The 24,877-nt window shown below is 41.5% G+C and overlaps 1 protein-coding gene across 5 annotated transcripts; it reads right to left on the bottom strand.

The window, feature by feature from the left end:
* Positions 1-5,617: 5,617 nt before the first annotated feature.
* NUP42 (nucleoporin 42) lies at positions 5,618-24,830 on the bottom strand. 5 transcript variants are annotated; one of them, XM_004045168.5, is made up of 8 exons: positions 24,403-24,542; positions 21,334-21,562; positions 19,467-19,561; positions 10,716-10,792; positions 9,865-9,951; positions 9,384-9,458; positions 7,090-7,174; positions 5,618-6,456 (listed from the first exon to the last, which is right to left on the bottom strand). In XM_004045168.5, exons 1-8 carry the CDS (start codon positions 24,521-24,523, stop codon positions 5,879-5,881), a joined length of 1,347 nt encoding a protein of 448 aa, XP_004045216.1. In that variant the 5' UTR covers positions 24,524-24,542; the 3' UTR covers positions 5,618-5,878. The 5 variants fall into 5 exon arrangements, with proteins under 5 accessions (XP_004045216.1, XP_004045215.1, XP_063564477.1 ...); XM_004045167.5 differs by lacking the exon at positions 9,384-9,458 and having other exon boundaries at positions 24,403-24,830; XM_063708407.1 differs by lacking the exons at positions 9,384-9,458; positions 24,403-24,542 and adding an exon at positions 24,124-24,368.
* Positions 24,831-24,877: the final 47 nt, after the last annotated feature.

Genomic DNA, 24,877 nt, shown 5'->3' with positions numbered 1-24,877 from the left:
TCTTCCCAAAGGGTGGTGCGCATTTCCAAGAGGCCAGACGTGGCTTGTCATTCCACCATTTCTCTCTTCCGACAGCAAGCTCTGGTAGAACGAAACCAACCGCCCGAAGGCCGCTAACTGTTCCACCCGTCATCGTTCGGGACTTCGCTCACCTCCCAAGCCGGTTAAGGCCTTTGTCAGTTGTCCTGAGGACTCGGCAGGTCTCGTCCAGTGGGAACAGAGCGGTCACCCGGGCCCGGACTTGCGCGGCTCCGTGGCCTAAAGAGGCGGCCGAGCTTGCCTGCGTCGCGAGACCGCCTTCCCGGGCCCTGCACACCCTAACGGTCTCCGCCGCGCGGTGTTGGGGCGGCCGCCATGCTTCCCGGCCCGCCTCTCCCGCCGCCACCCAGAGGCACTGCGTCCCGGCGGCTCGGCGGGGTTTCGTCGAGGCCGAGCAGGATCCGGCGGCGGGGTCTGGGGAGGGAGAGGCCGCCGCCAACAGTCACCGAGGTGGGGTGGGGAAGAGAGGTTCGCCGCGGCTTCGAGGCCTGCGCCCGGCCAGTGAGCAGCCACAGCGGGGCCCCCCGTGTCTGCAGGGCAGAGGGCGCAGCCAGTCCGGGGCCCCCTAGCTCATCTCCCCAGCTCACCCGCCGGCCTGGAGGGCCCTGGGGGAGCGGGCCGCGCTCTGCGTCTCTTCGAGCTCTCTCTGCCGGGCCGGAATGCAGGAGTCACAAATTGATTCAAATAGGTTTACAAATTTAAAAAAGAAGCTTGACAACCACTTAACCTGTTAAAGGATACCACAGGAGTGGCAGAGAATTCCTCAATTCCTCTGCTTCTGTGCTGCCAGGGCTAAAAGCTGCTTGCATTGTAAATAACCAGGAAAAAGGAACAGATTTCCAGGTGGTTGATGATGTGTGGTTGAGGAAAGAGCCTCAAGGTAACTACTTAATATGTTGATTCTAGATTATTTTCCTCGTCCAGTGTAATTAGAGAAACAAACACACAACTAGTGAATCAAAGATTTTTATTTTGTTCCACAAATGTGTACCTTTTATATTTCGTTAGTCTGATAGCAAAAATTACATTTTCCACCTCTACAGTCAGTTCTCTAGTTTTACTCCTGTGCTTCAGTGTTTGAATGACAAGCCTCATCAGCATGACATACTTAATCCAACAGGCTTGGACACCATTTGGCAAACCAGTGGATTCACAGTGATCACTGCAGAAATCTGAAAGTGACTTGATAATACACAATTTAGGGTGGGGAAAAAGGCATTTTCCCCCTAAATCAAATATTTAAAAGTTTGCAAACTTATTTCAAGCATGTGGGAAAGTATAGAAAACAACAGCGTATTACTATGTACTACTCATCACCCAGTGTCAATTTAAAAAAAAATTTTTTTTGAGACAGGGACTCACTCTGTCATGCAGGCTGGAGTGCAGTGGTGTGATCATGGCTCACTGCAGCCTTGACCTCCTGGGCCAAAATGATCCTCCTGCCTCAGCCTCCCAAGTAGCTGGGACTACAGGTTTGTGCCATCATGCCCAGCTCTGTCAAATTTTATGCTTCTCATATTAAGCTTTTTTTTTTTTTTAAGTCACATATAAAGCTCCCTGTCTGTGCCTTTCAGATCCCATTCCTTTTTTTCTTTCCCTAGGTAAACACTGTTCTGAATTTGGTGCTTGTATTAGTCCATTCTCACACTGCTAATAAAGACTGGGTGATTTATAAAGAAAAGAGGTTTAATTGACTCACAGTTTTGCATGGCTGGGGAGGCCTCAGAAAACTTAACAATCATGGCAGAAGGAGACGCAAACACATCCTTCTTCACATGGCGGCAGCAGAGAGAATAAGAGCCCAGGAAAGGGGGAAGCCCCTAAACCATCAGCTCTCATGAGAACTCACTATCGTGGGAACAGAATGAGGGAAACCAGCTCCATGATTCAATTGTCTCCACGTGGTCCTGCCCTTGACACACGGGGATTATTAAAATTCAAAATGAGATTTTGGGTGGGGACACAGCCAAATCATATCAGTGCTTATTATCCACATGCTATTATTCCTGTGTTTATGTATCCATACATAATACTACAGTATTGTTTTGCTCTTTTGTACTTTAAATGGTATATCATACATACTATTCTGTACCTTCCCCTTTTTGGTGGTTGTTTATACAAGTAACTTGAGTCATTATACAGTTATATTCCATTATGCCAAAGTTTATCCATTATCCCGTGGATGGACTTCTGGTGCTGTTTTGCTATATAAACAATACTGTGTACATTTTTGTACATCTCCTTTACACATGAAATAGTTTCTGACACGTTCATGTGCATACAAATCATTTGGTGGGTCTTGTTAAAATACAGACTGATTCAGTAAGTTTGGGGTGGGACTGCAAATTGTACTCATATGAGGAAAAATGGGGGAAACATATAAAGGTAATGCTATTGTAGAAAATACAAAAAAAAAGACAAAGTGTCCTCATAATCTAGTATGTGGTATAGCAGAGTGGTTTAAAGCATGGCCCCTTTAAGTTCAGTGTTTGAATTACAACTCAACTACTTGGAAGTTGAGTGACTTTGGATAGGTCATTTAATGTCTCCAAATCTTGCTCTTCTCATTTTGAAAATGAGAAATGTTATAATAGCACCTAGGTTATATGGTTGTGATGAGGCAATTTGCTAATATACTAGATACAGAATGCTTAGGACATTGTCTGGCACATAGCAAAAACTCACTAAAATTTGAGCTATTATTGTTAACTTTTAGCCTCCCCCCCATTAATACATTCTTTCTCTCCAAATTGGATCACACTGTACATGCTCTTTTTATAGCAAACTCTCGTCCACTGATTGCAGAATGAAAACATTTCCAAGTTATTCTCTATTAAGTCATTTAGAAAGGCTGTTTAGTATTCAATGTATGTATCTACCACAATTAAATCATTGTTTGATGCTTCAAGTTGAATTATTTTACTCATGAATAATATTGCATAGCTAAATCATTTTATACCTTTTAGTTTTAATATCAGCTCACTTTCTCTCCCCTTTTAATCAGCTCTCAGCTGTTACCATTCTCCCCTTCTAATCTGTGATCAGATAATCAAGCGAGTTAAATCAGTTTATTTGCTATACCTTATCTACAATTCTGTCACTTGCTCTAGACCTTAGGTGAAAAGGACAGCTATTACAGCAGCTGTGAAGGCAGGCTGTTTTTGCCTATTTTAGGGTATGCCTCTTAGTTAGTCCAGCTCTGCTAGTCTCACTGGATATGAGATTAGGAGATACCATCCAGAAGATGCTGGCACATCCTCTTGTTGTGGGTGCCTTTTCCCTGCTACTACCTCCCTCTTGGGGTCTGAACACTCAGCCTACCTTTATACCCAGCTGCTGCCACCTCATTATTACCTGTTTCTGATTTTCTGAAGCCCCGATGCCCCTTAGCCTAGGTCTGGGAGTTACCAGTTTTCTTGACTTCTGACACCAGTATGTATGCATGGTGCTAGATTCTACTTTGTGGGCCTCTCCGCTTTAGTTTCTCAAATTTTTTAGTAGCCTGTAGCACTTATTTGTGCTTTTTAAAAAACTTCAGATCCTGTTAAATTCCCACATTTTTGTCTATATGGGAGCACAGAAAACAGACTTCAACAATTAAAACTCCCAAATCAGGTATTACTAAGTAGCCTAAATCCAGCTGGATAGTCCTGTTTCCCAAACTTGCCTGAAGGACCACAAGGAATACCTGTTGACATATTCCCAAGCCCATCCCAATGGGCAGCTCCTGTAATTTGGATATGTTATCTGGATATATTATTTAACACCCCAGGTGATTCCTATAATCAGGCACAGTTGGAAACAATGGGATTTTAACTAGGATTTTCTGAGATCTTCCAGGACACTGGGAAGTTCAACTGAGACCTCAGGGAGCTTGTATGCAATTTAGAGGTAGTGTAGGGCTCATCCCAGGGGAGGCAGTTAAATTCTAGGATTCAAGTATTAGTTCGAATACTGGAAAGTCTGTAGAGCTTGAGACCAAAGAAGGAATTTATGCTCTTTTTGTTTTAATCTTGCTCCTTCTAAAGGAACTTACGCTCTATTTACCATCTCTACACCAGCATGGTTTCAAATATATATATCCCCTGGTTATAGTATAGATTCTGTACCAAACACTGGGGTTCCAGAACTGTCAGATGAGTCATGCAGCTCCTCAAAAAGTGTAATGGAGCCAGGCATGGTGGCTCACGCCTGTAATCCCAGAACTCTGGGAGGCTGAGGCAAGCGGATCATGAGGTCAGGAGATCAAGACCATCCTGGCTAACATGGTGAAACCCCGTCTCTACTAAAAATACAAAAAAATTAGCCGGGCGTGGTGGCGGGCGCCTGTAGTCCCAGCTACACAGGAGGCTGAGGCAGGAGAATGGCGTGAACCCAGGAGGCGGAGCTTGCAGTGAGCCGAGATCGCACCACTGCACTCCAGCCTGGGCGACAGAGTGAGACTCCGTCTCAACAACAACAACAACAACAACAACAACAACAACAACAACAACAAAAGCGTAATGGAGAATGCAGGTCTTTTGAGGACTGAATCCTTTGCGTACGTTAAAATCATTTGGAGTGCATATCTTTTATTATGTAAGGTTTTATATTCACTTAGAAAAATCAGCTGAATGCCAGAACCGTGTTAGTAACTGCTCTGGCAGTGCTAGCTATGCAATTTTTGAGGCCTGAGAAAGCGCAGAAGTCTGATATACCTGCTTCAACTCGTGACAGGCATTTAGTTTCTTGGATCATCCATATGTAAAATATAAATCTTACTCCCTCAATCTGAGGACACAGGGAGATCCAAACATGCACAATAATTCTTTTTTTGTTGGGGGAGGGCAGGAGAGGGGATGGAGTATCGCTCTGTCACCCAGGCTGGAGGGCAGTGGCGTGATCTCAGCTCACTGCAACCTCTGCCCCCTGGGTTCAAGTGATTCTCCTGCCTCAGCCACCCGAGTAGCTGGGATTACAGGTGCCCGCCACCACACCCAGCTTATTTTTTGTATTTTTAGTAGAGATAGGGTTTCACCATGTTGGCCAGGCTGGTCTCGAACTCTCCTGACCTCAAGTGATCTGCCCGCTTCAGCCTCCCAAAGTGCTGGGATTACAGGTGTGAGCTACTGTACCTGGCCATGCCTGAAAAGATCTAGAAACAGAAACTGGTGAATCCTGACCCCACTACACACATTATTTATTCACATGAGATCACAATTTGTTTCTCTTACAACTCATCCATTTGACAGACTAATGTGATGAATAAATAGAATTCTATAAAAGTGAGGCCAAAATAAAAAGCAGCCTAAGACTGTTGAAGAAAACTCAAATGGTGGTCCACGAGACGGCCAAAGTTGAGAGGGAACCAAACTTATGGGGGGGGGAAATGCCCCTATGGTTCTAAAAATAAAAGCTTGTCACTCTTTACAAACTGATTTATCTCTTTGAGAGAATCCTGAACATGAAGTCATGCTACTAATGTTTATTCTAAAAGTAGGCTAAATATTTGAGCTTGTTCCCCTTAATAATTACAGAAATTATCTCCTTCCTAAAAAAAAAAGTTTAAAACTTTAAATGGTGAGACAGTAAAGTGGTATGGCATGAGAAAAGTACTTTATTCGTGCACAATTTTTCAGTTCCATTCAAAATCACAGTACAAAAAAATTCCCTTGCTTGCAGAGTTTTTGTTACTTTTTACTTAAATATTTAGAGTTAAGAAAAAAATCAAATTTAAAATCACTATTAATGGAAGCTTATATTCCTTATGAATATATACATGTATGCATATATACATCTCTATATGAATCACTCAAAGCAATTTTAAACATCATTCTTTTTTGTATTTAAAATTGCCCTTTTAAATATTTAGAAGTTCCAGAGGTGGAGGCTTTAATGGAATTTTTCCCAGAGTAAATTTCTTGGATTGAAATTGTTCCAGTTCTTCTACTGTTAGTTTATCTCTGGGTGTGAATAACACATTATCTGTTGCAATGATGCTGCTTGAGGCTGACAGAGAAGTGGATATGCTGCTATTTCCAAAAGTGTCACTGGATGGCTTAGAAAAAGCAGTGTGAGAATGTGAGCCCGGACTACCAAAACCAGCCACAGAACTGCCACCTCCAAAGGCTGGGGCCACTGGAGCTCTGACAGGACCTGTTGCCAAGGAAGTTGGAAGTCCTGAAAATCCAGGTGATCCAAAACTGGAAGCTGCAGGGCTTTTGAATGAAAATGATGCAGCCGATGTGACTTCAGGCTTCCCAAATCCAAAAGCTGGAGCAGAAGTAGAGATACCTGAACTGGTAGAGGCTGCAGCTCCAAATGCTGGGGAACTCCCAAAACCAGCAGGGCTTCCAGAAGAGGCAGCGGCAAATCCAGAGTTTGTTTTAAAACTAAAGTTCTGAGCATTATCACTGCTGCTGTTATTGACTGGAAAGCCTACAAACAACAACAACAACAACAACAACAACAACAACAACAAAATCTATTACAGTCAGAAAAATGTCACAATTATTTCCTCCCCCTATCTTTTTTTCTTATTTATGTCATGTTTCAGTGTTGAGAAGCTTACTGGAAGGACGAGATGAGGAAAGTAAAAATGAGAGGCTAGAACTACCCACTAAAGCCTGCTGCCTGTCTTTTCTGCTAACGATCCCATTTTCACCTTGATCAACCTTCACCCAAGGAGAAACCACAGGTACTAGGGAATAGACTTTCACTTTGGTTTCTACTTACCTCACCAGAGCTGCTACCTGAGGACAATGCTATGCTGTTATACACAGTGACAAGAAAGTTCTCAAAGGTGCTGCTATCATAGCTATGTACTTCTACGAAACTCCTGAAAACTCATTCCTAAAATGTACTTCTAAAGCTTAAGTGTCTTTCAAAGAACATGCCCAATCTGGCCTCCCTTTCACAAATGTCTAATGAGTCAAATGCTTTGAGGCTGTATGATGGAAGGTTGTAGAATTTACGAAGGTAATTTAAAATGGCGATTCAGGCTTGTAATTTGAAACCTATAAAATCTAATTTTTCTAAATCAGTGAAGTCCTGCATTACTTTATCACTTACCTGGCGACATAAATGTTGCTGCTTGACTACTGCCAAATCCAAATGCAGGTGCTGCTTGATTTACTCCATCCTTTACATCAGAGAGCTGAAAAAAAAAAGTGTGCAAATAATAAAGTGCTTGATGAATAGTGCTCCAGTATCTTTTCTATACACTTTATGGACAAATTCAAGTTTTTAAAATGTGCATTAAAGGCTGGGTGTGGTGGCTCACACCTGTAATCCTAGCACGTTGGGAGGCTGAGGAGGGTGAAGGGCTTGAGCCTATGAGTCTGGGACCAGCCTCAGCAACACAGCGAGACCCCCATCTCTACAAAAAATTAGCCAGTGGTCCCAGCTATTTGGGAGCCTGAGGTGGGAGGATCACTTGAGCCTAGGAAAGCCTGGATGACAAAGTAAGACTCTGACTCAAAAAAAGAAAAGAGAAGAAAAAAGTGCATTAAAAAAGGCAAAGTTAAATGCTTAACATGGAAAATGCCCATAATATGATGTTGAAAAGGATAAAATACTGTATAAACAGTATAATCACAACTAGTAATATGAATATGCATAAAAAATGTACGTTAGTAAGTTAACAGTGATTATCTCTGGCTGATAAATTACAGGTGATTTAAATTTTATTTATGCTTTTTTATACTTTCTAAATTTCTACAATGAGCAGATATTATAATCAGAAAAATATTTTTAAATTTTTTTCAGTGTCTATAAGGGTAGATCTGCATTTATCAAGAAATCTAGATATTAGGTAAAAAGGACCTTTATAGAATACCCAGTCTAATACTTGAAATGAAGCAGATCCACTATTATATAATTAAAAGCTTATGACTAAAAATCCATTAAACATTTCCCATTCCCTGAAAGTACTTTATGTTCTTGCTGTTCTGTGCTCTAGAAATGTCTTTCATCTCTGCTTACTGAAATCTTAATCCTACTTTCAAGGAACTTTGTATTTGCTCCTTCCTTTCAAGAAGACTTTCTTAATCGTCCAAAGCAAACATAAGCGATTTCTTTCATTTGGAAGCCTCAAAAGCATTCTTTGGCCGGTGTGGTGGCTCACGCCTGTAATCCCAGCACTTTGGGAGGCTGAAGCGGGCGGATCATGAGGTCAGAAGATCGAGACCATCCTGGCTAACACGGTGAAACCCCGTCTCTACTAAAAATACAAAAAAGCTGGGCGTGGTGGTGGGTGCCTGTAGTCCCAGCTATTCGGGAGACTGAGGCAGGAGAATGGCGTGAACCCGGGAGGCGGAGCTTGCAGTGAGCTGAGATGGCACCACTGCACTCCAGCCTGGGCGACAGAGTGAGAGTCTGCCTCAAAAAAAAAAAAAAAAAAAAAAAGAATGCTTTTGTTTTTGAGACTGCAACCTCTCCTGGGTTCAAGTGATTCTCCTGCCTCAGCCTCCTGAGTAGTTAGGATTACAGGCGTGCGCCACCATGCCTGGCTAATTTTTGTATTTTTAGTAGAGACCGGGTTTCACCATGTTGGTCAGGCTGGTCTTAAACTCCTGACCTTGTGATCCGCCTGCCTCAGCCTCCCAAAGTGCTGGGATTACAGGCGTGAGCCACTGCACCCAGCCCTCAAAAGCATTCTTACTCCTGGTCCCTGGCAACCACTCTGTCTGCTTTCTATCACTACAAATGAGACTTGTCTTTTCCAGAGTTTCATACAAATGGAATCACATGGTCTACACTATTTTTTTTTTTTTTTTGGTCTGGTTTCTCTCCCTCAGTGTAATATTCATTAACAGGCAGATGATAAACAAATTATATCCATACAATGGGTTACCATTCAGTATAAAGAAGGCATGAACTCCTGATACATGTTAAGTCAGCTATGGGTGGGTTGCCCACATCCTAACCTATGGAGGGGCCCTGGGCAGTTAGCAAGGAGCAGGGACCTTCCAGCCCTGAGGGAAGTTCCACAGTTCTTTGGACTCAGTTATCCTTTCTCCATTAGCTCTCATCCATGGTGATGGTGGGCCACCTCTCACACAAGGACAGACTACTTCCAAGAGGTCCCACTAAATTCAAATAGCATTACAAGAACTAAAAGATGAAATAAATTAGCTTGCACAAGAGTCTAGTTATTCAGGAAGCACATATTTAAGAAAGGGGTGGGGTGTTGGGACTGCCAACCATTCACTAAGTGTAGGGAGATATTACTCTCATATCCTTATACAGAGTAGAAACCATCTGAGAAATTGGAAATATTAAAATTATAAATGTGAATATCTTATTTTAAAATAAAATTCTTAAGAACTTTTTAATGGGTGTAGAAACATCATAACTTTATTTACAAAGATAATGAACTTGCCACAGTCGGGACCATAGATCTTTGGAGACAGGTGGGTATATATCTTCCAAAGGCATTTCTGTTTAAGACAAGGAACATACTGTGTTCTTCAGTCACAAAATGATACATTACATTCTAAATGTGCATTCATATAACTGTTCAAAGTAATTTCTTTTTACATACAGATAACCTTAAATACTTAAATTTATGTAATAGTTTGCCATTTTCAAAACTAGCACTACCAAAGTTAAAAACTTTACCCTAAAAAGCTTTTAGAAAGCATAACTATTTCTGCTTTTCTGACCAAGGAACACAGAGAAAACTATTTCAAGACCCTGACTCTTAAGTGATGCTATTTTGGGAATGTGTGTATCATAATTCTTGATAGAAAATTTTTGTTTTGCTTTCCAAATCTAAAGTAAAATATCCTCTGCAAAAAAGCAATAGGTAAGACACTTCCCTCAAGAAAACTCTCCCATACTCACCAAAGCTACTTTAGTTGATATATTTAGACTTTTCAGTTCATTTACCCTGTTCCTCCATTGATTTATTAAACGTTGGACAGAATTTAGCTGAAAACGGAAGACAGAAAAATAACAGTTCAATATTGTATGTTTAAGTTAGTTTCTTCAATAAAAACTTCACATACTTCTTTGCCAAAATCACAAAAGGTTTATGTAACAGTTTTATGGCCCATGACTTGCAAAATTTGCATTGACTTGGCCTATTTGTCAAAGATGTTCCAGCTCCAGTTCCCTCTCCCTGTTCAACTCCTTGTATCATCTGGTTAGTATCACAAGTACCTGGCAGCACGTAGTTAGTTATATTTGGATGGGCGGTAAATACATGTACTAGTTGAAATGCATGATCATGACTGTAGAAACAGAAAAATACAGCATTTAAACTGCTTCCTTCAGGTACTCAACTTATTCTAGTCAAGATTTTTAATTTTTTTTGATATTTGATATATGAGGATGTTAATCTGTATTACAGACTGTATCTTATTTAACTTTGTTTTTGTAGCATTCATCACTGGATTGGTACCTAACAGATGTTCAATAAATATCGTCAAATGATAAAAGGGTTTCATCTCTGGGATTGACTGTTGGGTAATTTATAATAAAAATAGTAATATTCCTAATTATTAAAGTAAAAACATATTATCATTTTAATAACCAACCAAATTCAATGAAAATAATATAGAAAAGAAAAATAGCCTACTCCTGAAAAAAGATCATAGACCTCATCGGTTTTGCCAAAACACAAGCCACGATAAAGAAAGCAGTAATTAACAGCTCATCTGTTATTGCAGTAGATTAATAGGAAACAAACTTACATAACTCTGTAAGTTATTGCTGGTTAAGAAGTTATGGTATTCAAGCCTCAATTCCTCTGGTGAAATGTCTGTAAAACCTGAAGTGAGGAATCAATCGGAATCTTTAAAATAAATGCCAATAATTTTGATAGTAAAGCTAGAGGTGCTAAACAAGAAAACATCTAATGTTGATTAGAAAATTTTCATAATCATAAGGAAGAAACTTAAAGCCTACACTCTACTTAATGTTTAAGAAAGTGTAAAATTACAGTAAAATATAGTTGGTTATTCTGATCTTTAAATGGGGAAGATTTTCTAAAGATAAGTGGCGTAGAATGAACAACAAACACAGGAGAAAGATTTGACTACATTTATATTCAAACTTTTATTTAAAAAATTCTGCCAGAAACTATACTAAGCAAAATTACAAGGCAAATGGTACACTAGGAAAATTGCAATTTTAACATATATGACAAGAGAAGAACTAATGCCCTAATGTATAAATAGCTCTTACAAATAAATGAGAAAAGTAAATGAATTTGGGCAAAGATAATGAACAGGCAATTCACACACACAAAAAATCAAATAGTAAATAAATGAAATAAAGTTAAATGCAACTTAAAATAGAGATAAAATGCTTTACTTATCAGACTGGCAGAAATTTTAAAAGCTGGTATTTACTGTTGTTCCAAATGTGGTGAAATGCATCATTTCCTAAATTGCCGTTAAGGGAATTAAAATGGTACAAGTTTTCTGGGAGGGATAATTGTTAATAAGCATCACAAGCCTGAAAAACATTCATATCCTGTGACTTATAATACAATTTACAGGATTTAACCTTGGGAAATAGTTATATATGTAAACAAAGGTTGCTATGTATAAGGGTGTTCATTCTAATATTTTTAGTACCAGAGACAAACTGAAAGCAAAAATTAGAATATAAAACTAGGGCCGGGCACGGTGGCTCACGCCTGTAGTTGCAGCACTTTGGGAGGCTGAGGCGGATGGATCACGAGGTCAGGAAATTGAGACCATCCTGGCTAACATGGTGAAACCCCCTCTCTACTAAAAATACAAAAAATTAGCCGGCTGTGGTGGCATGAGCCTGTAATCCCAGCTACTCGGGAGGCTGAGGCAGGAGAATTGCTTGAACCTGGGAGGCAGAGGTTGCAGTGAGCCACCGTGGACTGCGCCACCGCGCTCCAGCCTGGGCAACAAAGTGAGACTCCGTCTCAAAAAAAACGAAAACAAAAGCAAAAACAAAAAAAACTGGATTACAACCGGGCGCGGTGGCTCACGCCTGTAGTCCCAACACTTTGGGAGACCAAGGCTGGTGGATCACCTGAGGCCAGAAGTTCAAGACCAGCCTGGCCAACACGGCGAAACCCTGTTTCTACTAAAAATACAAAAATTAGCTAGGCGTGGTGGCATATGCCTATAATCCAAGCTACTCGGGAGACTGAGGCTGGAGAATCGCTTGAACCCGGAAGGCCGGCCGAGGCTGTAGTGAGCTGAGATGGCGCCACTGCACTCCAGCCTGGGCAACAAGAGCGAAACTCTGTCTCAAAAAAACAAAACAAAACAAAAAACAAAGAAAAACTAGATTATGATCCTAATTATATAAATGTATACGTATATACGTATAGGTGAGAGGTGACAGCGTGCTGGCAGCCCTCACAGCCCTCACTCGCTCTGGGTACCTCCTCTACCTGGGCTCCCACTTTGGTGGCACTTGAGGAGACCTTCAGCCCACCGCTGCACTGTGGGAGCCCCTTTCTGGGCTGGCCAAGGCCGGAGCTGGCTCCCTCCGCTTGCAGGGAGGTGTGGAGGGAGAGGCGCGAGTGGCAACCAGAGCTATCCAGGGCGCTTGCTGGCCAGCTGGAGCTCCGAGTGGGCGTGGGCTTGGTGGGCCCCACACTCAGAGCTGCCGGCTGGCCCTGCTGGGCAATGAGAAGCTTAGCACCCGGGCCAGCGGCTGCGGAGGGTGTGCTGGGTCCTCAGCAGTGCCGGCCCACCGGCGCTGCGCTGGATTTCTTGCCGGGTCTTAGCTAACCCCCTGCAGGGCAGGGCTCGGGACCTGCAGCCCGCCATGCCTGAGCCTCCCCACCACCTCCGTGCGCTCCTAAGCAGCCTGAGCCTCCACGAGGAGCGCCACCCCCTGCTCCACTGGCACCCAGTCCCATCGACCACCCAAGGGCTGATGAGTGTGGGCACACACCGCGGGACTGGCGGGCAGCTCCACCTGTGGCCCTGGTGCGGAATCCACTGGGTGAGGCCAGCTGGGCTCCTGAGTCTGGTGGGGACTTGGAGAACCTTTATGTCTAGCTAGGGGATTGTAAATACACCAGTCAGCACTCTGTGTCTAGCCCAAGGTTTGTAAACACACCAATCAGCACCCTGTGTGTAGGTCAGGGTTTGTAAATACACCAATCAACACTGTATCTAGCTACTCTGGTTGGGACTTGGAGAACCTTTGTGTCCACACTCTGTATCTAGCTAATCTAGTGGGGACTTGGAGAACCTTTGTGTCTAGCTCAGGGATTGTAAACACACCAATCAGCACCCTGTCAAAGCGGACCACTTGGCTGTCTGTAAAATGAACCAATCAGCACGATGTGGGTGGGGCCAGATAAGAGAATAAAAGCAGGCTGCCTGAGCCAGCAGCGGCAACCCGCTCAGGTCCTCTTCCACGCTGTGGAAGCTTCGTTCTTTCGCTCTTTGCAATAAATCTTGCTGTTGCTCACTCTTTGGGTCCACACTGCCTTTATGAGCTGTAACACTCACCGCGAAGGTCTTCAGCCTCACTCCTGAAGCCGGCAAGACCAGGAACCCACCAGGAGGAACAAACAACTCCGGACGTGCCGCCTTAAGAGCCGTAACACTCACCGCGAAGGTCCGCAGCTTCACTCCTGAGCCAGCGAGACCACGGACCCCACCAGAAGGAATAAACTCCGAACACATCTGAACATCAGAAGGAACAAACTCCGGACACGCTGCCTTAACACTCACCGCGAGGGTCCGTGGCTTCATTCTTGAAGTCAGTGAGACCAAGAACCCACCAATTCCGGACACATAGGTATACATATATACACACATAGAACAACTTATACATCCCTTTGCAGTTCTTATACATGACCTTTGCAGTTCTGTTCAAAGGTCAACTGTACACACAGCTGTACAGGGTCCACTTGTACAGGGATTTTCTTCCACCTCTGCCACTCCTGAGACAGCAAGACCACACCCACCTATCCCTCTGCTACTCAACATAAAGACAATAAGGATGAAGACTTTTATGATGATCCACTTCCACTATGTGAATGGTCAATATATTTTCTTATCCTTATGATTTTCTTTTTCTTTTTCTTTTTTTTTTTTGAGATGAAGTCTTGCTCTGTTGCCCAGGCTGGAGTGCAGTGGCGTGATCTCGGCTTACTGCAACCTCTGCCTCCTGGGTTCAGGCAATTCTCCTGCCTCAGCCTCCCCAGTAGTTGGGATTACAGGCATACACCACCAAGCCCAGCTAATTTTTTTTGTATTTTTAGTAGAGACGGGGTTTCACCACATTGGCCAGGCTGGTCTCGAACTCCTGACCTTGTGATCCACCCGCCTCAGCCTCCCAAAGTGCCGAGATTACAGGCGTGAGCCACCGCGCCTGATCCGTTATGATTTTCTTAACATTTTCTTTTCTCTTAACAGTACGTTATTAGTAGTTAAGCTTTTGGGGAGTCAAAGCTTATAAGTGGATTTTTGACTGCACAGAGGATCAGTGCCGCTAAACTTTATGTTGTTCAAGGGTCAATTGTATACATAAACAAGAAATATGTTTGTGTGTGTATATGTTTCAAAAGAAATATACTAAAATGTAGTAGTTACCTCTGTGATATCAGGTTATTTTTATTTTATTTATATATTTCTGTACTTTCCAAGTTTTCTAAAGCAAAAGCTGTAACTTGTTTTTTATTTTTGAGACACAGTCTCATTCCTGTCACCCAGGCTGGAGTGCAGTGGCTCACTGCCGCCTTGACTTCCTAGGCTCAAGTGATCCTCCCATCTCAACCTCCTGAGTAGCTGGGACTATAGGAATGTGCCACCACACCCTGGTAGAGACAGGGTTTCGCCAAGTTGCCCAGGTTGGTCTCAAATTCTTGGGCTCAAGTGATCCACCTGCCTCAGCCTCCCAAAGTGCTAGGATTACAAGCATGAGCCACCACATCTGGCCCAAAAGCTGTAACTTTTATAATTGGGCAAACTTACTAACAAAGGCAAAAAATGTTCAAGATATTTTCTACAAAGAATTCCTTGTAATCCAGTTATTATTAACTCCAAGGACACCTGCTTCAGAATAAAGGAAAGACTAAATGTTTCCCTGGATTCCTTCTAATGACTTGTCTTCCCCATCTTTACTGACCTCTCAGGCCAAAAAACCCTAGGAATCACCTTGGATTTCTCTTTCCCTATATCTAATTAATCAGCATCCCGCCAGTTCAAGCTCCAACAGAGAACCCAAATATGACCAATTCTGTCTTCACTGCTATGAACTCTAGTCACAAGCAGCAATGTCTTCTAACTTGTCTCCCTATCTCTACTTTTGCCACGGCTCCCAACAGACCTTTTTCCCCCCTCACACAGCATGCTGAGTTAGCTTTTTCTAATCAGATCACGTCCCTCTTTTGCTTAAAGTTCTTCATGGCTGCCTGCCCAGTGCAATTAGGCCCAACATGATCTGGCCCCTGGCTATCTCTCTGGCCTTACTGTCATATTACTTTCCCTTGTTTACTCTCCTCCAGTAATTCAGGCCCCACTAGTCTGTAAACACTGCCAACCTTGTTCTTACCTCAGGGTCTTTGCAATAGCTAGTCCTACTGCCAGGAATGTTTTCCCCAAATCTTCCCATAACTGATACCCTCTCTTTATTCAGGACTCATTTCCAATACTGTCTCCCAGGAATAGATAACCACTCTATCTAAAGAAATATTGTTCCCCTAATTGCCTATTCCTTCCAGCTGTGCTCAACCAGAATTCCTCATCTAAACCACAGAACACAGAAAATGATTTGAGTGATAATTTTCTCAAGTCTTGCAAAATGGGGCAAAAGTAGTATCATTCTTTTTTTTTATTTTTTTATTTTTATTTTTTATTATACTTTAAGTTTTAGGGTACATGTGCACAATGTGCAGGTTTGTTACATATGTATGGGCAAGGACTTCATGTCTAAAACACCAAAAGCAATGGCAATAAAAGCCAAAATTGACAAAAGTAGTATCATTCTATTATAGCTGCATGGAAAAAGTTAATTTATTAATACAATGGATGCCTAAGGACAGAAGTACTCAAACTTTTGGTCTCAGTACTCCTTTACATTCTTAAAAATCATTAAGGACCCCAAAGAATGTTTGTTTACATGGGTTACTTACATTGATAATTACATTTGAAATGAAAACTGAGAAACTTAGTATTAATTCATTTAAAAGTAAGAAAACAATTACTTATCTACATAAATGAAAAAGCTATTTTCCAAAACAAAAAATGAAAATTTAGTAAGATGAATAGCCTTGCTTTATGTTTATACATCTCTTAATGTTTGGCTTAATAGAAGACTGCTGGATTCTTATATATGCTTCTGCATTCATTCTGTTGCAATATGTTGTTCTGACTGAAGTGTATGAAGAAAATGGGCATTCACACAGACACGTATTGGAAAAGGAAGACTTAAATGGCTTTTTCAAATAACTGCGGACATTTTTCTTTGATACTACACCAAAACTTGACAAGTGGTAGTTTTTTAAAGGTTAACTATAACATAGACTCAAGCCATACTAATGAACTTTTTGTGGCATTATATTAACATTCACTGGTTTATCATGCATGTAGAATGGACTTTCAGCCATGCATAATTTTGTAATATCACATATAAGTCATTTGAAAAATGCCAGTTCACTGAGTTATGCAGAACTTCTAAACATTGGCACGTTATTATACAACATCAAATTTTTTTTTTTTTTTTTTTTTTTTTGAGACAGAGTCTTGCTGTGTCACCCAGGCTGGAGTGCAGTGGCACAATCTTGGCTCACTGCAAGCTCCGCCTCCCAGGTTCATGCCATTCTCCTGCCTCAGCCTCCCAAGTAGCTAGGACTACGGGCGCATACCACCACGTCTGGCTAATTTTTTGTATTTTTTAGTAGAGACGGGGTTTCACCGTGTTAGCCAGGATGGTCTCCATCTCCTGACCTCATGATCCACCCACCTTGGCCTCCCAAAGTGCTGGGATTACAGGTGTGAGCCACCGTGCACAGCCAAAAAAAATTTTTTAAAGAGACAGGGTCTCGCTCTGTCACCCAGGCTGGAGTGTGGTGGCACCATCAGAGCTCACCATAACTTTGAACTCTTGAACTCAAGTGATCCCCCCACCTCAGCCTCCAGAGTAGCTAAGAGTCTTGGCATATGCCATCATACTCAGGCTAATTTTTGTATTTTTTGTAGAGACAAGGTCTTGCTATATTGTCCAGGGTGGTCTCAAACCCCTGGCTTCAAGCCATTCTCCCACCGCAGCCTCCCAAAGCACTGGGATGACAGGCATGAGCTGCTGTGTGTGGCCCTCACATTTGTGAATGTCGCCATCTGTTTAATCAGAAGAGATTTTAAGTACTGAGAAGCCATCATGCTCACGATGACAAAGTTTTCCATAATTCCAATTTTTGCTTGAAAGTTTTAATTTTTTTCATTGGCAATAAACACTATCAACTGTTTTCTTCTAAATAACCATAGTTGTCATTCCTTTCAAATAAATATTGTCTTTGAAAAAAGTGGCTAGCTCAGTCCAACTTGAACAATTACACAAGATTGTTCATCACACTTGGGCATGGGGCAGACACACTTTGTGTGTGCTTCCCATTTTGTCAGACAGAATACTAAAAAGGTGCGTACTCAGGGTCAAGGGTTAACAAAATTAATAATTTTTATCTCTTCATAAAGGAAGTTCTTAAGTTCAAATGGCATTAAACTTTTTTTATTGTAACATCTACTAGTAATTTATTGCCTCTGCCTTGATTCTTGCTAAGATACAAGTAGTTCTACTCCTCAATGCTGCTGCACCAACAGTGCAAATGTCAACACAGTGAAAAATGGCAATTAATCACTTAGTATTATCAGAAAATATTTTTGAACTCAGCCAACTCCTAAAAGGGCCTCAGGGATAAAGTTGCCAGATTTAGCAAATAAAAATACAGGATGCCCAGTTAAATTTGAATTTCAGATACACAATAAATACTTTTTTTAGTATAAATGTGCCCCAAATATTACATGGCATGTACACATACTAAAAACACTGTTTATCTGAAATTTAAATTTAACCAGATGTCCCATATTTTATCTGACAACTATATTCAGGAATCCACATTTTAAGAACCACTGCTTTAGGGCAACAGGCATTAGGTTCAATTTGGAATGGGTTAATACTCAAGTACTAATACTTAAGCTGATTAAGGGCTTAATACTTTGTTGTTTCTTTATAGAAAATATCATTATCTGAAATTATCTTAGTTTATTTGCATCACTTATTGTTTTCCTCCCTCAAGAATGTAAGATTCATAAGGAAGGGATCTTGTCTGTCTTGCTCATCACTATATTCCTAGCACTTAGCACAAAAGAAATTCAGTAAATATTTGTTAAATGGACAAGTGAATAAATAAGAAGCGTTGTAATGCAAATGCTCACAGAAAATGAGCAACTAGAACTGAGACAGAGGAAAGATCCCAAGGTTCTGCGATATTGATTGCAAGAGCTCCCATTTGCAAGTTACCCACTGTTTCCTCAAAAGGACGGAGGCCCAGGAACACCCAGAGTGGGCTTGGGAAAGCCCGGTGGTCTAGGTTTCAGCCCAGAAAGGGCTTAGGGACTATGGACAAAAAAAAAATAAATAAATAAAAAAAAAAAAGAGAGAGAGAGAATATTCTAAAGCAAATGCTATTCCAGGCCAGAGAGAGAGAGAGACAGAGAATATTCTAAAGCAAATGCTATTCCAGGCCAGGTGTGGTGGCTCACGCCTATAATCCCAGCACTTTAGGAGCCTGTGGCGGGCGGATCACCTGAGGTCAGGAGTTCTAGACTAGACTGGCCAACATGGTAAAACCCTGTCTCTAGAAAAATACAAAAATTAGCCAGGTGTGGTGGCGGGCAACTGTAATCCCAGCTACTCGGGAGGCTGAGGCAGGAGAATCACTTGAACCTGGGAGGCAGAGGTCACAGTGAGCCGAGATCGCGTCACTGCACTCCAGCCTGGAGGACAAGAGTGAAACTCCGTCTCAAAAAAAAAAAAAAAAAATTGCTATCCCTGTAGCCCAGCTAAGCCTCCTCACATTTAAACATTATCTCCAGAACAGGTCTCAACACAACTATTCTTAGAAGAAAAGACAGGGAAGAAAGAACAGAACCAGGCAGCCAAGGCCTTAATGACAGGCAGGATGACTCTTCTATTCACAACAGGAAGCTAAGAGGTTCCAAAGTTGTACATACAGGGAATCAAGAACGTAGAGTCTCTTCCTGGGCTTTATTTAAATGTTTTCTCCCAAGAACTATATGTCTTAAAAGACTATATTCTCCAACCTTAATCTCTAAATTATGAAGTTTGGCTAGAATACTCGAATACTTTAAACAATGCCCAAACTCTCCTAGTTGTAGCTAAGTTGGTAGTTGATTTCTTTATTTGGCATTCTTTTGGTTTTAGAAAATAATAGTTTTAGAACATACTTTAAAAATGCACAATTTTTCAGTTACCTGAAATATTAGGTTTCTTTTTCACTGGTGAATAAACAGAAAACATCCACTGCCCTGATGATTCCCAAACCTCCATATCTTTTACAATTCCTTCCCTGCAAAAAAAGAAAAAAAAAAAAAAAAAAAAAAAAAAAAAAGAGTAAAGGATCTTCTTAGCTGCTTGGTAAAATTTATTGTTAATGATTTTCGACAACTGAAAATTTAAATTCTAGTAAATACTTTTCCATTATATTTTCTGAAGAGTGTTCTTTAAAGCACAAGTTTATAGAAGTGTGAACTATATTTCATGGTTACAAATAGTATTATAATGTCAGAGAAGTTAATGAGTTTGGCTTTCCAATACACTGACCCATTAACCAATGTTAATACATAACATTGGTTATGATATGTAACCATATCATATGGTATCATTGGTATGATATGTAACATTGGTTATGATAGTAATTACATAAATACTATCATAGATACCATACTTTTTTTAGGAATTAAAATCTAAAATACTAACTTTAATCTTTGTTAATTATCACAAACATCAATAATCATTTAACTGGGAAGAACAAAGTACCACTTATGTGATACAGAATCATAATATTTTAAAAGTGGGTTATAGGACTTCAGAGATCATTTTATCTAATTCTCACATTTTGCAACAGGGGAAACAGACCCACATCCATACAACTAATCTGTGGTAATGCCGTGGGTAGATTCGGCTCTAAATTAAAGTTTCTCCCTACTTAGACTATGTCAATAAAAGGAGAATTATCACAGAGAAAACTGTATTAAATTTAGAATTGCAACAAATGCAGAAAGGAAGGTTTTCTTTGTTCATTTACTTAAAAAAAAATCGGTTGTATATGGTATATGACTCAACATGTCTACAACTGGTTCTGATTTAATTAGGATAAGTAAAAGACTAACCAATTACATTTAAATTCCATCCTAGTCACCATGAGTTGAGAGAACATTACAGATAGCCAATCACTGTTTTGACACCAGCCACAAATTTTACCATAAATATTCTCAAGAAATGTCATGTATCTACTCCACAATAAATGTAGGAAATCAAATGAGATCAGTTTGAATAGGATAATCCAAGTAAAAGTTTTAGAAAGAAATAAGATATGTGGCTGGGTATGGTGGCTTATGCCTATAATCCCAGCACTTTGGGAGGCTGAGGCAGGCAGATCACTTGAGGTCAAGAGTTCAAGACCAGCCTGGCCAACATGGTGAAACCCTATCTCTACTAAAAACACAAAAAATTAGCTGGCTTGGTGGCAGGCGCCTGTAATCCCAGCTACTTGGGAGGCTGAGGCAGAAGAATGGCTTGAGCCCAGAAGGCGGAGGCTGCAGCGAGCCGAGATTGTACCACTGCACTCTAGCCTGGGCAACAGAGCAAGACTCCGTCTCAAAATAAATAAATAAACAAATAAGAGAGATGGTATAATGACCTCCAAGTTCACAAGTTGTTCTAAATTACATCATACTTTGTAAAGGACTGGTAAGTTAGAATGAACTTAAGCAGGACTAATCTTAGAAAGATATTCACAATATAGTGTTATCAACACAAAGTGGAAAAAGGGTAATTACCCCTAGGAAGGCACTCTACTATTATAGAAAGATGATATATTTTTAAGTGAAATAAAATCTAGGGTAATACACAGCAAAAGAGTGGCTATCTATGAGTGATAGGATTGTGGGTGATTTTTCTTCTTTTTGCTACTCTGATTTAAAAATAATGCATTATTTCTTTTTTTAAAGAAAATATTGTATTGTGAAAAGATGTTACAAAAAAAGAGAAAACAACAAAGATTGTAGGTGAAAAAACATAAGCAAATGGATAGTAATTTTCCTGAAAGCTTTCACTTACAGAAATTTCTTTTCATCTTTCTGCTCATCAGGACTAAGTGAAGCAAATGGGTTCTCAGACAATCCAAAGCCTGCCTTCCTGTTAGTTGAAGCTCCAGAATCAAAAGAACTGAAATATGGCTTTTCTTGATCTCTGCTGCCCCCCCATGGTGTGGATTTGGAGAAACTGGATGGCTGGATGACATTGGAATATCTCTGGCTAGTTGTATTCCATCCACGTCTATTATTACCTAAAATAAACAATAAAACAAAATAATTTTACTAGCAACTTTTCTTTCTATTTTCTTTTTAACTGAGATAGGGTCTCACTCTTTTGCCCAGGGTGGAGTACAGTGGCATGATCTTGGCTCACTGTAACCTCAACCTCCTAAGCTCAATCGATCCTCCCACCTCAGCCTCCTGAGTAGCTGGGACCACAGGCGCAAACCACCATGTCTGGCTAATTTTTGTACTTTTTGTAGAGATAGGGTCTTGCCATATTGCCCGGGCTGGTCTCAAATTCCTGGGCTCAAGAGATCCACCTGCCTCAGCCTCCCGAAGTGCTGGAATTATAGGCATGAGCTACTGTGCCCAGCAACTGTTCTTTAAAATCTCAAAAATCTTCATTATATCTTAGTATGTCTAGACAATATAGAAAGATTCAACAAGCACTACATTTAAACTCATTTTAAATGACAATCTCTTCATTTTTTATTTATATACAGTAGTTAGGTTGTAATATCAACAAATCACATAGTGGCCAATTGCATTTTTGTTTGAGACTGAGAAGAAAATAATATAGAAAAATAGTGATATATTACTAAATTCAGCTGACAAAGCTTATTAAATGAACAACTGCTTGATAGTTAAGTTGACAGCAGGCATGCATCATAAATCATAAACTCCTTCAGGATAAAAACTTGTGTTTTTATCATTCTTTGCTCCCCCACCAGGTCCTATACTGTAGTAAAGGCTGAAAAATGGACATTGAATTAAAGTTTCTCGAATATGAAAGAGTACATTCTACCCTCTGTTTTTGTACAGATGCTTAAGTCTATTTGATGCAGTCTTTTCTCTGGGCAAACACCTACACACCTATTTTCACAGAGAGATTATACATGGTATTTACATGTGTACAGAATGCATGTAGCTCCTCTACGAGCTTTCCAATATTTCATAAATATCAAAATGAGCCAAAAAGATTCTCTCCTCTCTTTATATATTGGTTTTGTTTTGTTTTTTAAAATCATTTTAGCAATCTCATTTACTCATCACTTCCTAGTTGGGGCCAAGATTAAGGTAATTCATCTTGTTTCTGACTGAATTAAGAGATAAGCCATTAAATATATTAAAAGTTAGAATGACACACATGCCCAGTTGTGAAAGTTCATCCTGCAACTCTAAACTACCCTAAAAAAAAAAAAAAAAAAAGTGGAGATTGCTAGACCAGATCCCTCAAGTAGGAGTTAATGGTATCTTCTTCTTCTAAAGTTCCAAATTCACTGGGGGATGATACAACTGAAGAAACTCACTTCCTTTTTTTTTTTTTTTTTTAATTGCTTTTGGTCTTCATACTTATAATTCCAGAAACATTCATTTGTTTCTGGGAGCTAAATACAATTTGTCTGCCAAATTTTGTTTACACTCACATTCATCAGACCCGAGTCCTAATTTTCGGTCTGAAATATTTCACTAGATTAATTGTGGAGGAAATAAAAGGACTGTCTTCCCTGAAGTGGGATCAGACGTGAAACCATCACGCAATACAAGGTTTAAAGGTTAGATGAGGCCCGCCGCGGTTGCTCACGCCTGTAATCCCAGCACTTTGAAAGACGGAAGCGGGAGTATCACCTTAGGTCACGAGTTCGAGACCGGTATGGCCAAAATGGCAAAACCCTGTCTCTACTAAAAACACAAAAATTATCAAGGGCATGGTGGCGGGCACCCGTAATCCCAGCTACTCGGGAGACTGAGGCATAAGAATCGCTTGAGCCTGGGAGGCGGAGGTCGCAGTGAGCCGCCTGACTGAGAGACCAAGACTCCGTCTCAAAATAAAATAAAAAAATAAAGGTCAGATGAATAGCCCTAAAGGAGGGGAAGGAAGGGAGACAGCACCGAATTATTAACCCGATCTTTAAAAATCTTGTGTTGGTTGTTCTAAGGTTTCATGTCTAATCTCTCCTTTCCTTGAAGATAAAAAGCTTTGACAATGATCTAGGCCCAGGGACTAGATCAACGTGGCCCCCACATCTCCTTTCCTCGCCTCCCGGATAGCCCTTAACTGGGCGTCCCACATTCCCAATTTCACCCCAAATTTATGAGCAGGTGCATTTTTGCGGTATGGCTCTATAGGTTTTATTAGATTTTCTTTTTTTTCTTTTCTTTCTTTCTTTTTTGATAGTCTCGCTCTGTTGCCCAGGCTGGAGTGCAGTGGCGCGATCTCGGCCCACTGCAACCTCCACCTCCCGGGTTCAAGCGATTCTCCTGCCTCAGCCTCATGAGTAGCTGGGATTACAGGCGCGCGCCACCACGCCCGGCTATTTTTTTTTTTTTTTTGGTATTTTTAGTAAAGACGTGTTTCACTATGTTGGTCAGGCTGGTCTCGAACTCCTGACCTCGTGATCCGCCCGCCTCGGCCTCCCAAAGTGCTGGGATTACAGGCGTGAGCCACCGCCCGGCCGGTTTTATTAGACTTTTCCAAATAAGTCCACGACTTCTCCAAAATGAAGTCCTGATTCTGACCCAAGCTGCTAGCCTCACCCTCGAAAAAACAACTCAGTAAAAATTATATTCAATTCCGGCATTGACCTACAAGGTAGTTTTGATAGGTACTTCCGATTTAAAAACTCAGCTTCGCACAAGCATCCAGGCCCAAACCCAGGTCCTCAGAAGCTCAATAAAAACGGACCACATGAATAATATGTAGATAAAACCCTCGGTTTAAAAACGTTGTGCAGGGCCCAGTAGGGCCGGCAAGGCCGCGACGCGGGCACGTTGGGGTCACCAGCAACGGGACACACGCGGGACGCCCGGTTCCCGCGGGCGGGCCCTTCCCGGCTCGGTAACCGCGGAGGATTCAGAGGAGAGTCACCTGAAGGCTGCTGCTGCGGTTGCTGCCGTCCTACTCCTACACCCCTAGCACCGGGATGTTCGTTCCAGCACCGATCTCCAAAGCGGCACCGGCCTTGAAGGAAGAATTGACAAATGGCCATTGCGACGGCGTCGCTGACGGAGGGCGTCTTCAGTTGGCACCGTTCGATGCCTGTTACCGGGCAGAGAGCCCTAAGGAAACCTCGGCGCCCGGCCGGGCTACTGTGACGTCATCTTCTCGCGCCTGGGAAGGCCTTTTTCCGCCTCTCACCCCGCAGTGCCCTGAGACGCATGGACTTGAGCCAATAGGACTTGAGAAGAGCGGACCGCTCTGACGCTTTGAGTGTGTCCTGGGAAGGAGGGATGCTTGAACGGTTACGTGGAGACCGGAGGCGCGTTTGACCCCGGTGCAGGGCCTCGGACTACAGGAAGGCTGGAGGTCCAAAATGAGAGGAAAGCGGAGCAAGCAAACGCAG

The sequence above is a fragment of the Gorilla gorilla genome, chromosome 6 (genome assembly GCF_029281585.2).
Source record: "Gorilla gorilla gorilla isolate KB3781 chromosome 6, NHGRI_mGorGor1-v2.1_pri, whole genome shotgun sequence".
Taxonomy (NCBI): domain Eukaryota; kingdom Metazoa; phylum Chordata; class Mammalia; order Primates; family Hominidae; genus Gorilla; species Gorilla gorilla.
This window is presented reverse-complemented; position numbering and strand designations above follow the sequence as displayed.

What these genes read in the sequence shown, in the direction of transcription:
- NUP42 (XM_004045168.5), bottom strand. Translation starts at nt 24,523, where the DNA reads ATGGCCATTTGTCAATTCTTCCTTCAAGGCCGGTGCCGCTTTGGAGAT. An exon ending in ACCGCAGCAGCAGCCTTCAG is followed by an intron (nt 21,563 to 24,402) that starts GTGACTCTCCTC and finishes TGTTTATTTTAG; the next exon opens with GTAATAATAGACGTGGATGG. An exon ending in GCAATAACTTACAGAGTTAT is followed by an intron (nt 9,952 to 10,715) that starts GTAAGTTTGTTT and finishes TTCCGTTTTCAG; the next exon opens with CTAAATTCTGTCCAACGTTT.